The 13533-nt window shown below is 49.3% G+C and overlaps 1 protein-coding gene across 9 annotated transcripts in view; it reads right to left on the reverse strand.

Moving 5' to 3' along the window:
• Positions 1-13533, reverse strand: part of EPHX2 (epoxide hydrolase 2) — a 101531-nt gene that overhangs the window by 55719 nt on the left and 32279 nt on the right. For all 9 annotated transcript variants that reach the window (XR_014787021.1, XM_084829514.1, XM_084829509.1 and 6 more), the window contains 4 exons: positions 12376-12471; positions 10938-11016; positions 9373-9407; positions 6155-6181 (listed from right to left, as the gene is read on the reverse strand). Coding sequence is in view for 8 of the 9 variants with exons in the window: in XM_084829514.1 (XP_084685640.1) it covers positions 6155-6181; positions 9373-9407; positions 10938-11016; positions 12376-12471 (237 nt within the window). In the remaining variant the exon portion in view is untranslated. The remainder of the gene's footprint in view (positions 1-6154; positions 6182-9372; positions 9408-10937; positions 11017-12375; positions 12472-13533) is intronic.

Below are 13533 nucleotides of genomic sequence, written 5' to 3' on the forward strand. Positions count from 1 at the left end.
TTTTAGAAAGAAATGCTGGAACAGTACTTCAGAAAACTGTTTTAAATTCCACAGGAGCCAATCTTGCTTATGCCGACATTTCAGCTCCTCATCTCCCCCCAATACTTCAAGCACTTCCTCTATACATATACCCATCCCATTTTAATAAATCCCAAATTGATTCCTTCCTTCTAATGGGACAGACAATCTGAACTACAATCCTAATTATATTGTCGAGGCAGATTAATGTCCCCAGAGAGGGTAAAGGAGGAATCGTTATTTAACATCGGAGGCGTTGATCTACAGACCTCCCTCTCTGGTCTCTGCTTCAGACCGGACTATTTATCAAAAGAGCTAAAAGGAGGCCGTTTTGTCAGGTAAGGTCAGCGGCACAAGACTGGCACATTTCAGCCAAGAGAATTCATCTGCTCATCAGCTAAGATGCATCAGAAGCAAGCCTTGGACAAAATACACAATCAGGCCGATCAATCTCCTATATTAGCAAGGTCTTAGGCCGGTTGTGAACAATCAAAGTGGCCCTCTTTTCATGAGGTAAAAATTGCTCATGAAAAATAGCTCCCACCACAGGAGTGTATTCAAAAGAAAAACATTAAGTAATATGGCAAAGTCACCTCAGAGAGACTTCACCACATCAAAAAGGAACATGAAGCTTGTACCTAGGGGATTCGGGTGGGGAGCAATAATTCACACATGGGAGGCCAAATGGGAGATTGGGGGATCAGTAAGAAGATGAGGCCACCACAGGGATGGTGAGGAACAGAAGGTGCTATGGAGATGGAAGGCAGAAGCCTTCCTTCCTAAGGGGAAGGAAAATAAGACATCTATGCACTGTTTCTCCTCCCAGCCTGCCCTCCAGCCCCAATAATGCTCATGGCCTAACTACAGCCCCCTTCAGTCTGAAGGTGCTGTCAGTGAAAGTCTGGTCAGCCAACAGGAAGGCATGGGCCATCTCTGACCTCCTTCAGGAGGAATGGCATGACCTGGCTGCGAGACTGAAATCTGGGGGGATGAAGGGGAAGAGGCAGCTCTTTCCCAACTGTATCCACCAAGTTATCAAATACAGCAGAGGTGCTGAACCTCAAGCTCCAGAGCCAAATCCGGCCCTCCAGGAGGCCAAATCCAGCCCTCCAGGGCTCCCCAGATGGTCCACAGTTTGGGGGTTCTCCTGGACACAATGCTATCAGTGGAAGCACAGGTAGAATTGGTGACCAGGAGTGCCATTTCCCAACTTAAACTGATGCACCAGCTGGAAGCTGATCTTGCCTCAGCCACACATGCTCTACTTACATCAAGGCTAAATTACTGCATTGGGCTGCCTTTAAAGACAGTTCAAAAACATCAGATGCTTGCTGGGGCCAGATAGCCTGAGCAGGTTAGACCAATATCGCACCAGTTACAAGGGTGACCGGTGCATTTCCAGGCCCAGTTTAAAAAGAACCCATGGTTTATTGTTGGGTTGTGAACTGTGGGTTGTTCGCACTTAACAAACCATGGTTTGTTATCAGGGCTGGGTTCCGACAACACAATAACCCATGTTTCAACAACAATCCATGTTTCAACAACAACCCACGCTCAACCCATTTTCAACTAGGAATTGGCAGACACCACCTCCGGGCACCTGCTGAGCCACTGCCCCACTCATGAGCCCCCGGAATCACTCACCAAGCCCAGCCACCTGCAGCTACCCTGAGCCAACCGCGGGCACCCATCATTCCCGCGGTCACCATTATGCATTAAAAAAAATGGCGACTCTGGAACTTCCATAAATTTCATATTGCATACGTCAGCCGTAAAGCCCCCATCTATGCAACATCACAGGCGCAAATAGGCCATTTGCTGAAATTCCTGCATCGGGAATTTCTCTGTGGGAGAGCTCTCCACCTCCCTAGGTCATGGGTTCCGTTGTCATATTGCTCGAACAGTCAGGAAGTTTCTCCTGATGTTCAGCAGGAATCTGGCTTCCTGTAACTTGAGCCCATTCTTCTGTGTCCTGCACTCTGGGAGAAGAGAGGTAGTGGGCTCTCCCACACTGGAGGCATTCAAGGCGAGGCTGGACAGCCATGTCTCAGGGATGCTCTGACTTGGATTCTTGCATTGAGAAGGGGGTTGGACTCGATGGCCTTGTAGGCCCCTTCCAACCTTACTATTCTATGATTCTGAAATTCTATGAAGAGATCCTGGCCTTCCTCTCTGTGACAACCTTTCAAGTACTTGAAGAGCGCTATCCTATCTCCCCTCAGTCTTCTCTTCTCAAGGCTAAACAGGCCCAGTTCTTTCCGTCTCTTCTCATAGGGCTTTGTTTCCAGTCCCCTGATCATCTTTGTTGCCCTCCTCTGAACCCTCTCCAGTTTGTCTGCATCCTTCTTCAAGTGTGGTGCCCAGAACTGGACACAGTACTCCAGAGGAGACCTAACCAGTGCTGAGTAGAGGAGAACTAGTACTTCCCGGGATTTGGAAGCTATGCTTCTATGAATGCAGCCCAAAAGAGCATTTGCCTTTTTTGCAGCCACATCCCATTGTTGGCTCATATTCAGCTTGTGATCGACAATAATTCCAAGATCCTTCTCGCTTATAGTGTTGCTGAGCCATGTATTCCCCACCTTGTAACTCTGCATTTGGTTTCTTTTTCCTAGGTGCAGAACTTGGCATTTATCCCTATTAAATGTCATTCTGTTGTTTTCTGCCCAGTGCTCCAGTCTATCAAGATCACTTTGAATTTTGTTTCGGTCTTCCAAAGAATTAGCTATCCCGCCCAATTTGGTGTCACCTGCACATTTGATCAGCATTCCCTGCACCTCCTCCTCCAAGTCATTAATACAAATGTTGAAGAGCACTGGGTCCAGGACTGAGCCCTGCGGTACCCTGCTCGTTACCTCTCCCCAGTTTGAGAAGGAGGCAGCCGCTGAGTGGCCATCTAGCCCCAGGGCGTGCAGGCACCTAAAGGTTCAGGCTTGGCCAGATGCCCGAAGCACCTGCCAGTAAGGTCTCCTTGTGAGCAAAGGTATACTCATGAGCAAGGCTCATTACCTCAGGTGGCACTGATGGCCTGCAGCTGTGCTCTGGATGGGGCTCTGAAGGCTTAGTTCTAGGCAAAGAGCACTGGAACATTGTCTGTGCACCAGTTCTCAGACTCTGGCTAATCTTGCTCTTCTCTGGACCTCCCTGTCCCTGAACTTCAGACTTGACCCTGGTTAATTTCCTGAAGCTTTCTCCTCACACCACCACAAGTAGGACATTGAGAACCCCCCGAGAATCAAAGAATAGTAGAGTTGGAAGGGGCCTACAAGACCATCAAGTCCAACCCCCGGCTCAGTGCAGGAATCTAAGTCAAAGAGAGTCTAAGAGAGTCTATGCCAGTTGCGGCACTGCAAGGCCCTACGACAGGGGTAGACAATGTGGTGCCCATGGGCACCAATGTGGCCTCAGAAATCTTTCTTGGCCTGCTAAAAGTGTGGGTTCAAAGGAATTGTTTAGTATGCTGGGGCTCAGAACCCACCTCTGTCCTCAGATCTTTGGGGATGGCACTTGTCTTTTGCCATGCTTCCTGTGGCAGCCATTTTGTGGTGGTGCCCAGGACAGTTTCCTCAAATTGCCAGATATGCCCACAGCCCAGAAAGGCTGCTTACCCCTGCCCTATCTCAACAGCTCATAGACCGTACTTCCCTCAGATGTACCTGGAGCACAGCCTTCAGAGCTGACATTAAGTAGGCACTATAGCTGCCAAAACAGAAACCCTGACCCTGCAAATCTGTTCACAGCCAATGAACGAGGCCCCACACTTTCAGCAGTTTTGGAGTGGTCCTGCAAACTGGGAAGATGGGAAATATCAATCTTACCTAGGAGACTGCCTGCAGCAGTAATTGCAGCGGCGTTCCCCTTCCGCCATGATTCTCTACCTTGCCCATCCCGAGCAAGGGTAATGTAGTATAGGAAGCGTTGTGCTCTCCCTCTAAATTGCCTATACTTGCCCTCAGTGCCATTGCCAAGCTGCTGGACAGAGAGATAGCGAAGAGTGGGCAAACAAGTATGCACAAAGAGATCTGCCTTTGAGGAACATTTAGGGATTATTGCTGTAAACAGAAATGTGTGATATAAATTGAAATACATAATCTCCTCCCCCAGCCTTCTTTTTGCTCCAAGAATGTTTGCAGAAGAACATTCAGTGCAGCCCTAATATTCACACAGCTAAGCTGATCCAACTGGAAATCACATTACTCTGAAAGAACACAGAGCTGTCCTGGGCTGAAGGGGCCATGAGAACAGCGCCCGATGCATCAAGTCATTGGCCCGGTTTGCAAGACCAGAGAAGCGGCTTATTCCCCCCACCCTGCGCGTGCCCTACAACAAACAGGCCATGGGTTCTGGGTGGCTTCTTACCTACGGCAACAACCCTCCTGGCCGCATTCACACTACATGACAAGCCGTGCCGCTGAGGGTCATCACGCACCCCCCCCCGGCACGTGCAGAGGGGGTGGGGAGGAGAGAAGAAATAAGCCACAGTGGCTTATTCCCTCTCCGAGATAGTGCGAGCCCAGTCACTCAGTATGCTGGGATAAAATCACAGCAGTCAAAAGCAACTGAGATTTCTGACCCAAAACAAGCCTTGGGGTTAGTTAGTTGCAATGCAATGCCAGAGAGCAACAGTGTGCACACATGTATTTCTGGATAGCTTCAACACCTCCCTCTCCAGCACGAAGCATCAGCCTCTTGACAGAGGATGCCTCTGCTGTTGAAGTGGTATGACAGACTGTAGTTTAGCCTAGAGAGAAAATTGATTAAAGCATTTACTCCAGCTGCTTGCTGAGTCTCTGGGGAAACTTCTTCAACTGTTCTCTCCCCATGACGCTCCAAAAGCGACATGGCTGAACTTTAACAGAAATTACATTTACCATCTCTGTTCAGAAAGATCAAGGAAGAAAGGGTTACAGCAGTTGTGTCGAACCTCATTCAGCCTCAGGGCCAAATTCCATTTTGGGGAACCTCTTGAGGGCCACATTCCAGTGGTGGGCAGGGGCCAGAGGCAAAGGGGGGCAGACCTGAAGGGAAAGGGGGGCAGGGCCAAATACACCAGCATATTGTATCTTAAAGCTCTTACTGGCAGTAACTAAGCCTTGGAAGGGGCATTTCAACCTTGTGGGGTTGGGAGAAAAACTGCACAAAAGCTGGGAACCAATCGATGGCCAGGGGGAAGGGGGTGGAGCCAGGGGTGGGGGTGTGGCCATCTGAGGAATCCCCGAGGGCCAGACTGAGACCCAGGTGGACCTGAGATTCAACACCTCTGTGTTACAGGAAGAAGATGCAGATGTAAACAGAGAAATTGGTTTGAATCATAGAACCAAAACTCTAGAGCTAGCCTGCAGGAATTTCCTCTGCAGAGATTTACCCTGTTGAGGATTTAGTACCAAAGTAGAAATCTGGGCAAAGGATACCCACCCCACCTCAAAAGCACTAAAGAAGGCCAACTCAAACTAAGACCCATCTTGAACTTTGGGCCTTGTAAGTAGGGATGGCCAGAACCCCCCGTGCCCGCCCTGCACTTTGCCTGCCAAACCCCTGCTACTTACCTGACCCGGTGAGCAGCGTGGGATGTCTGTTTATTTGGCTGCCAACACAATCTCTGTGCGAGCCCCATTTTAGCGCAAGATGGGGACTCTATATTTTTTGTAGATCTGCTGCAGCGAACAACAGTGGCTGTGAAGGGCCATTTCAACCATATCAGAGGCCTCTTTATGGCCACCATTGTGTGCAACAGTAGATCTATGAAAAATACAGAGTCCCCATCTTGCGCTAAAATGGGTCTCACATAGAGACTGGGCGGCTGCTGTAAGCCCTGGCATCTCACGTGGAACAGAAGAAAGGGGTGGGGGTTCGTCGAGCCAGGTTCAGGGGCATGGACAGGGGGGATTTGGCAGGTGCCCACGCCATCCCTACTTGTAAGTAGAAGCCACATTGGTCCCTCAATCGGTATCTCAATTCTGCCATGCAAAGTTGGAAAAAGTTGGAAAAAGACAGGGTGAGAGTAGACGCATGTGGCCAGTAGAAGATGGATGACCCAAACGTGCACTTGAGTCTTGGCAATGAGACCCTTTTCAATATGTCACGTCACAACAGAGACTGGCAAAAAAAGGTTAAATTTAAACATATCAGAACTTACCATTTTGTCCAGGAAGACCACCAAATCCTAAGGAAACAAACAAATTAACAAAATGAAAGGTCAGCACTCCAGTTCTTTTCTGCAAGCAGCCTCCCACTTTCTGTCCCACTGCTGCATCCACTCTAGCTGCTTAGCCCAGGTTGATGCAGATTATGTTGCAGTGGAGATCCACCAGGTTTGTTGATTCTCATACACACATCTACCTTGCATGTGCCCAATATCAACTGCACTCCAGCACAACCAAAGCCATGATTAGCAGATCAGCAATGGACTAAGTCAGAGGTAGACAACACAGGGCAGCCCCTGAAATTCACAGTGGTAAGGAAATCGGCGGCAACATGCTACAGAAACCTAAAACAGCCAAATCGTGTTTGAAAACAAGCGAGATTTGGACGCTTTTGGCTTTCTTAGCCTTTACACTTCCTTTTGGTGGCAAAGTGGCTATGTGTTTTCTCGGCACTCTGCAGAGAGTGGCCTGGGATGCCCCCCACCCTTGCAAACGTAGTGACCAAGCAGACATGCAGCCAATTCAACCTCCCTCGGGCAGACTCTGTGGGTGGGTTTTGCTCAATTGCCCAGAGTCCGACTCATCACCAGTATGTGAGAATCAAAAGAAATCTTCCCATGGCCAGACTGGCCTCCTTCCTACATCACATTCCCCTATGTTTAGATGATGGGTGGCCCTCTGAGGAATCCCGAAGGGCCGGAGCCTGAGGTTCTGCACCCCTGGTTTCGACTAATAGCTCAGTAGGCAGATAAAAACATAATCAGAGCTTTTCCAGACTGCCTGGCAGATGGCTGTAACTGCTTGCAGCCCTGAAAGGGAAACCATTCCACCTACAGAGCTATCTTGATTCTCCTCAGGCTGCCCATGACACTTGTCTCTAGAAGAGACTCTTTTCCAAAACATAATCCTGATCCTGCGTGCTTTTGCACACAAATCACAAAGCACATCTCAGAGTGGCACAGGCAGGTCTCCTAGAGCTGGGCTGAAAGTTCTCAAAGGAGAACATTCAGTTGAATTTGGGGGAGGGCTCGAGTCAAAGCGAGGTGCAAAATTCACCCTCCCTCCCACCAAGGTTAGGGAAGGCTGCTCTAGGAAAAGCCCCAACTTGGGGACTGAGTTTTACCCCAGCCCAGATGTCATGCCCGCCCCCTTCCACTGCCCTTAAGCAGGGCCAGGAAATTGAGGAGGCAGTTTTGGGGCAGGTCTATGGTGCTCTAACAGCCCCCTTCCCTGAGTTAGCAGATACAACAGCTTTGCTGGGGCTACAATGAAAAGCAGACCAGGGACTCAATAGGAGGGCCGCTCATGAGTAGATCTCAACCCGCTGCAACAGGGAGCGCAGCACACAGTGTTGGAGAGAAAGAGCTGAAAGTGGGGTAGGAAACCCCCCACTTCAAATCTCAGCCCCACCATGAACCCAAGTGGTGATTCTGAGGACACCACTCTCACTTAGGCTGAGAGCCCTTCTGTAATAGGGGGTTAAAGCTGGTCTATCTTACAGGGCCCGCTGTGTAGATCACTGAGAACATATGAGAAGTGGTCTATGCACTTTGGAAACGGCACTAAAACATTAATGTTAGTATTATGTCCTGGAAAACAAAGGAGGGGTTGCCCCATACACATAGCACGGTGATGAAGGCCGAAGGATCTACTAGATCCTCCACTCCCATACTTTCTCCCTTATGTCTGGAACACCCCCTTCCCAGTGCTGCCTCCAGGTTTGTTTGGACCCTTAGACAAGACACCCCCCATGGGCCCCCTCTCTCAGTGAGGCCCCCTTCTCACCACTGCTGCCACTGGCTTGCTTGACAGGCAGAGCCAGCAGGCAAGCAGGCTGTGGCATCTGCTGCGCCTCCTCCTCACCACCAACATTGTCTGGGCCAGAACGACAGGCAGGTTGCAATGGTGAAGAGGAGCAAGTCCAGGGGGCTCTGGTCAGTGGGCCCCTGCTGGGCTCTTGGCCCTCAGCAGGTGCCCAGCCACGCCTACCCTTGACGCCGGCTCTGCCCCTCACCTGCAGAAAGCTCTTCCTGGACCATCCCAGCCTCAGCTCATCTGCCCCTACACAGTCACTCCTTCCTCAACCCCAGCACTCACTATAAATCCTCAAGACCTCTGGGTTGGACACAGTAACAAGCACACTGCTGGTGCCATAAAGAACAGCAGCATGGTAACAGCAGCCACTGCTGTCCCCGGCTCAAACAGTAAGGGATTCTGAAGACCCAGATATAGCCTTGCAGCACACCAGGCAGGGCAGGACTAAGTGCTGGAACACCCAAATCAGCAGACGTACGTAACGGCTTGTTTGCCAGAACGTACCAGTGCGGGCTACAGCTGGAAGACCATATAACTAAGTGCTACCCCTTCCTCACCTCCGCAGAAGGCGGTCCTGCATGTAGAAAACTAGGATGTCATGAAGGAGGCTACCTAGTTGGAGAGTGACGAAAGGGCATCCCCATGTATTCCTGCTGGCAAACTGTGGGCAAATGTTCAACTGCCTCATACTGCTGTGTTTCTACACAGCTAAAATCCACTTAAAGGTACCTTCTTCAGTTTAAATACATTCTCAAGTTAAGTGTTTGCACAGGATTAATTCAAGTGAGCCAATATCAGAGGTAAACAACAAGACAACGATACCGTCAGGAGCGCCCTAGCTGCCTCTTGCAGTCCCCTCCAATAGTCAACTCAGGACACAGACAACGAGGATTCTTTCCAAAGCTTTATTCCTTTATGACTCTTACAGATACTAACCACTAGCAACTAAGCAAGGAACTGCACTGAGGAAAGATAGCAGAGTAGCCTAACCTCCAGGTGAGGCAGTTGGTCCCTGTTTGAAGGAGAACCACAGGAAGACCCTGAACTTATGGGCTAGGGAGAGATCCTCCCTCTTTCCCTTGGGTTCTCGGGACGCAACTGTTGTTTGAGCACCAAACGAGTGGAGCGCCTCCTTTCGGCGCCCTCCATCTGTCGCCGCTTCCTGCGTCTGCGCCGAGCGTCCAGCAAGCCCCCCTCTAGCGCTCTCTCACTGCCAGCGTCACTATCTCTCCCAGGAATGCTGGCAGGAGGAATCTCTGCCAGCTGCTGTGCCTGTGAGGGATGAGCGAGCTCCTCTCCCACAGATTGCTGTTCTTCCTCAGAATCAGAACTGTTCCGGGGCTCTATGGGCTCAGTTTCCACCCTGACAGATACATGTTTGTATGCCATGACCTACCTTGCATATTTCTTCTTGGGAATACTCTTCTATAGCTGCAACAACAAAATGAATTATTAAAGTAATTTTAGTGCCCTCAAATTTATTGAAAGAGCTTCAGCTATGGGGCAGTATATAAATGTAAATAATAATAGTAATAGTAACAGTAGTAGTAGTAATAATAATAATAGTATTAGTAGTAAATGTTCAAAAGCTGACATACAGCCCTCCACATGTGAAACACACCATCCAATCACTGTACATATTTAGCCATACAGCTGGGTTTGCCTTCTTGGGACTCTATGCAGAAAGAGAAGGCAGTTTCTCATGCCAGAATATAGGGAAGATGGGTGAGGCAGTGTGGTATAGTGGGCAGAGTGTTGGACCAAGAGTGGAGACCCAGGTTAAAATCCTCTCTCTGCCATGAAGCTGAGAAACAAAGAGATCTCTTGCCCCATTCTGTATGTAGAGGTGCTCCCATGGATCCTCTGAGACACCTCAAGGGATTCTCAACACACTTCTTGGATCCTTGTGGAACCTTAAAGGCTAACACATTATGGTATAAGCTTGCATGGACTACAGCCCACTTCATCAGATGAAAGTGGGCAGTAGTGCACAAAAGCTAATGCTATAATAAATGTGCTAATCTTTAAGGTGCCGCAACAGACTTAACAGGCCACCTCTCTGGAAATGAATTACCTCTTGAATTGTGAATGCAATCCCATTAAGAAGAGAAACCAAAGCCAGACCCTTTGCAGAACGAGCCAATCAGGGCATCACTGGCAGCAGGCAGAGGGACAGATTTATAGTCGTGGGATGCTGTTATTTTGGGGAAAGCTCCAAGAAACGTACACGGCAGCTCTCTACTGGCCACACCTGCCATCTGCACACCCAAAAGTTCCGCAAAAGTTCCTGATAACACTGAGCACGTCAGAACCTAAATTCCCAACATTCCTAGTTAAAGGCCTTACGGTAGCAAGCTGGGAATGGCTCACCTCTGCTTGAGCCCTTTGAGAGCTGATGCCAATCAGGGCAATGAACAGGCACTTAGCAATTAACTGCAGATTTTTAAAAAAATGTAAATAGCAGCTGCAGAGGTCCAAACAGGAGTAAGCACACAGGGGTCGAGAGGGAGAATTCAACTCCCTCCCACAGCTATGGTCCTGGAGAAAAGCAGTTAACATCCTGTCTCAGCTGGCCCTCCAAGGAGGCCTGGGCTAGATGGAACAAGGATCCAAATCCAAAAAGCAGCAGAGGCTGGTGGCTCCGATGTCCGTGGGGTGATGAATCCACTCTGGGTTTCAGTCAGAACCATCAGAGCTCTAGAGTTCTGACTGAAACCCAGAGCGGATTCACCGCCCCACGGACATCGGAGCCACCAGCCTCCACTGTGTATAAAACACTTCAGCTGTTTTAACTGCCTGCAGTGCCGTGTTTGTTTGGCAGTGCCTTTACTGTACTTTTATGCTTTTATCTGTAAGGCACCATGGGAGCTGTGGCTGAAGAGTAGCTAATTAACAAATTATCAAATAAGATTAAGAAGTGGGTCGGCAAAAGCCTGTGTGAAGAGCCACAGGACATCTCACCTGCCGGTGCTGTGGAATCTCCGTAGCCTTTCATTTCCAAGGCAATGACACGGAAGCCAGCATCAGCTAGAGCAGGAATCTAGAGAGGAGAGACCAGGAAGAGTGAACATGAAGGGACGGAGGGGATTAATTCGGATTACTTCATCATTTATTTCCACTTTCCCCCCGGTTTTCCCCGCAAACCACAAACTCTTCTTCCTTTCATCCTAACTACCCCTTGTCCATCAGCACAGCGGGCTGTTAACACTTGCTGCTTGCGAAGGATTAGAAGGCCTCTCCAAAGACACTCCAAGACGCCTACAGTCACTTCTGCCAACGTGGGTATAACAGAAAGTGCAGCGGGTATGATTTATTAAGTGCCAAGAGAACTGGGCATGATACAAAACATCCCCAGGCAGGCCCACTGTCTAAGAAGGGAAAGAAAGGCACAAACCCAAATGGAAACACAGCAAAGGTACACAGGCAAAGACGAGTGAGATTTCAGACGCCAGAGGAGTAGATGAAAAGGATTTCAGCACGGGGGTGGGGGATAGACAACACACAAGTATCCTGAAAAGCTCTTTTGCCGCAGTATCTGTTGTTGCAGAATTCAGGCGCTCCCTTTGCACAGAACTCAAACGATGTCATGCAAAGGGGCAGAATTTTCTATCCCCCACTCCCATTCAAACATCCAAGGATCGCCTTTCTCCAGCTCCTTCATGTTTTCTTCAGGGCTCGAGCAGGTTTTAGCTTGGCCTTCAGATGGATTAACTGCCTGCCTCCAGGAAAACCTGATTCTGGACATTCTTCCAGAGGTAACTGCACCACTTGACCCTGCCAGTCACAGGATACCATGGACAAATCCGCTCTAGTGACAGCTCCTTGCCTAACCACTTCCTCGCTGTTTTAATAAGAAACAGATCTTGAAATGGTGAGAACCCCGCTGAAATTAAGCTTACGTCCATTAAAGTACTGAAATAAATGCAGGTCTTCCTTCACCAGTCACCCTCAATGGCATCTTCCTTCCCTTAGCGGCCTCCTCCTGTATTGAATTTTAGATAGCAAGTTCCTCAGGGAAGGAAGCAATCTGCTTGTGTCTTACTTATAACAGGTGTCGCCAACCAGATGTGTTAGATTCAGTGGAGGCTGGTGGCTCTGATGTCAGTGGGGCAGCGAATCTTGGAGAGCATTGCACCTTGGATACCTACTTTAACTTCTGACTGGTTCTGACTAAAACCCAGAGTGGATTCACTGCCCCACTGACATTGGTGCCACCAGCCTCCACTGGTTGGACTGGTGGGATGCTGGGAATCGTAACAGCAAGTCTAGAAAGCCCCAGGTTGTGGAAGGCTGCTCTAACAGATGCCACCTTCCTCTCCAGATAGATGGAATTGGTCCTAAAAGGCTGCATTGCAATGAGTGAGCAAATCAATCGATCGATCAATCAAATTTGCTTTACCTGGTACCTCCAAGAAAACCAGGACTCTGGGAAGCCGTGGCAGAGGCAAACGACTGGCCCACGCCCCATCTCCACAAAGTGCAACTGGGTAAGAGGCTACAGGGGAGGGGGGAAGAACAGAGGTCACAATCAGAAACGGCACTAGAAGCAGCCACATTCCAAAATTTCAGGAGAAATTTTAACACGGCAAACACATCAGATATTATTAAAAGTCACCAGCTAAAAGGTCGTGTGAGTTCATAGACAAGCAAGGGCAAAAAAGTGGGGTTTGTTGCCGAGATTTGCCAGGGTGCAAGTAGAACAAGGCCAGATTGTCCTTGTTTTAAAAGAAAAAATGAGCCTTTGTTTGCTGCTGCGCTGCCAAGTTTCAGCAGCAAATTTGGTGGCCAGGTCAGGGGTGTGGCCTCTGGTGGGTTGTTGTTATTATTAGTATTAAAAATATTTCTTGGCCACCTTTCAGGGCAGGAGCCCTCCCAAGGCAGCATACAACAATAAAACACATAATAAAATCCAATGCAATGTTAAAATCAGTAAAAGCACAATAAAAACAGCAGCAGCAAGCAAACATTCTAGAAACCAGCAAAACTGGCTCCTGGACCCCTGGAAGTTGCCCTCTCCTAATATACAGGGACACTGTTAAAAGGAATCTGAACACAAACCACAGTTTAAAAGGTTGAAATGCCTCTCCTTAGGGATGGTGCGGGCGCTCGATTCTGTCCGAGAACCGGGCAGACCCCTCCTTGCCCGCACCCCCAAGCCCCGCTCGCCGAGCCCCTGCCCCACTTGCCCCCTGCCCACACTCAGTGAGTGGCTTGCACTCACCCCGGCAGCCTCATCACGCTCCGCGGCTGCCATTTTTGAAAAATAAAATGGCGATCACAAAAATGCACATTTTTGCGATCGCCATTTAATTTTTCAAAAAGGGCAACTGCAGAGCTCAACGAGGCTACTGGGGTGAGTGCAGGCTGCTCGCCAAGCACAGGAGGGGCTCCAACGTAGTCCAGGGAATGGCGAGTGGGGCCAGGGCCTGGGCAGGCTCCCAGAGAACCCATGGGTTCACATATCCCTACCTCTCCTAAGGCTTAGTTCCTGGAAGTAAGACCGCTAAACTATAACATGCTTAATTTAATATGGTATTTTGGCCCCACCCCTTTTTCC

Source organism: Heloderma suspectum, chromosome 1 (genome assembly GCF_057233095.1).
Source record: "Heloderma suspectum isolate Gila_16-S chromosome 1, 16-S_ref, whole genome shotgun sequence".
NCBI classification, from domain to species: domain Eukaryota; kingdom Metazoa; phylum Chordata; class Lepidosauria; order Squamata; family Helodermatidae; genus Heloderma; species Heloderma suspectum.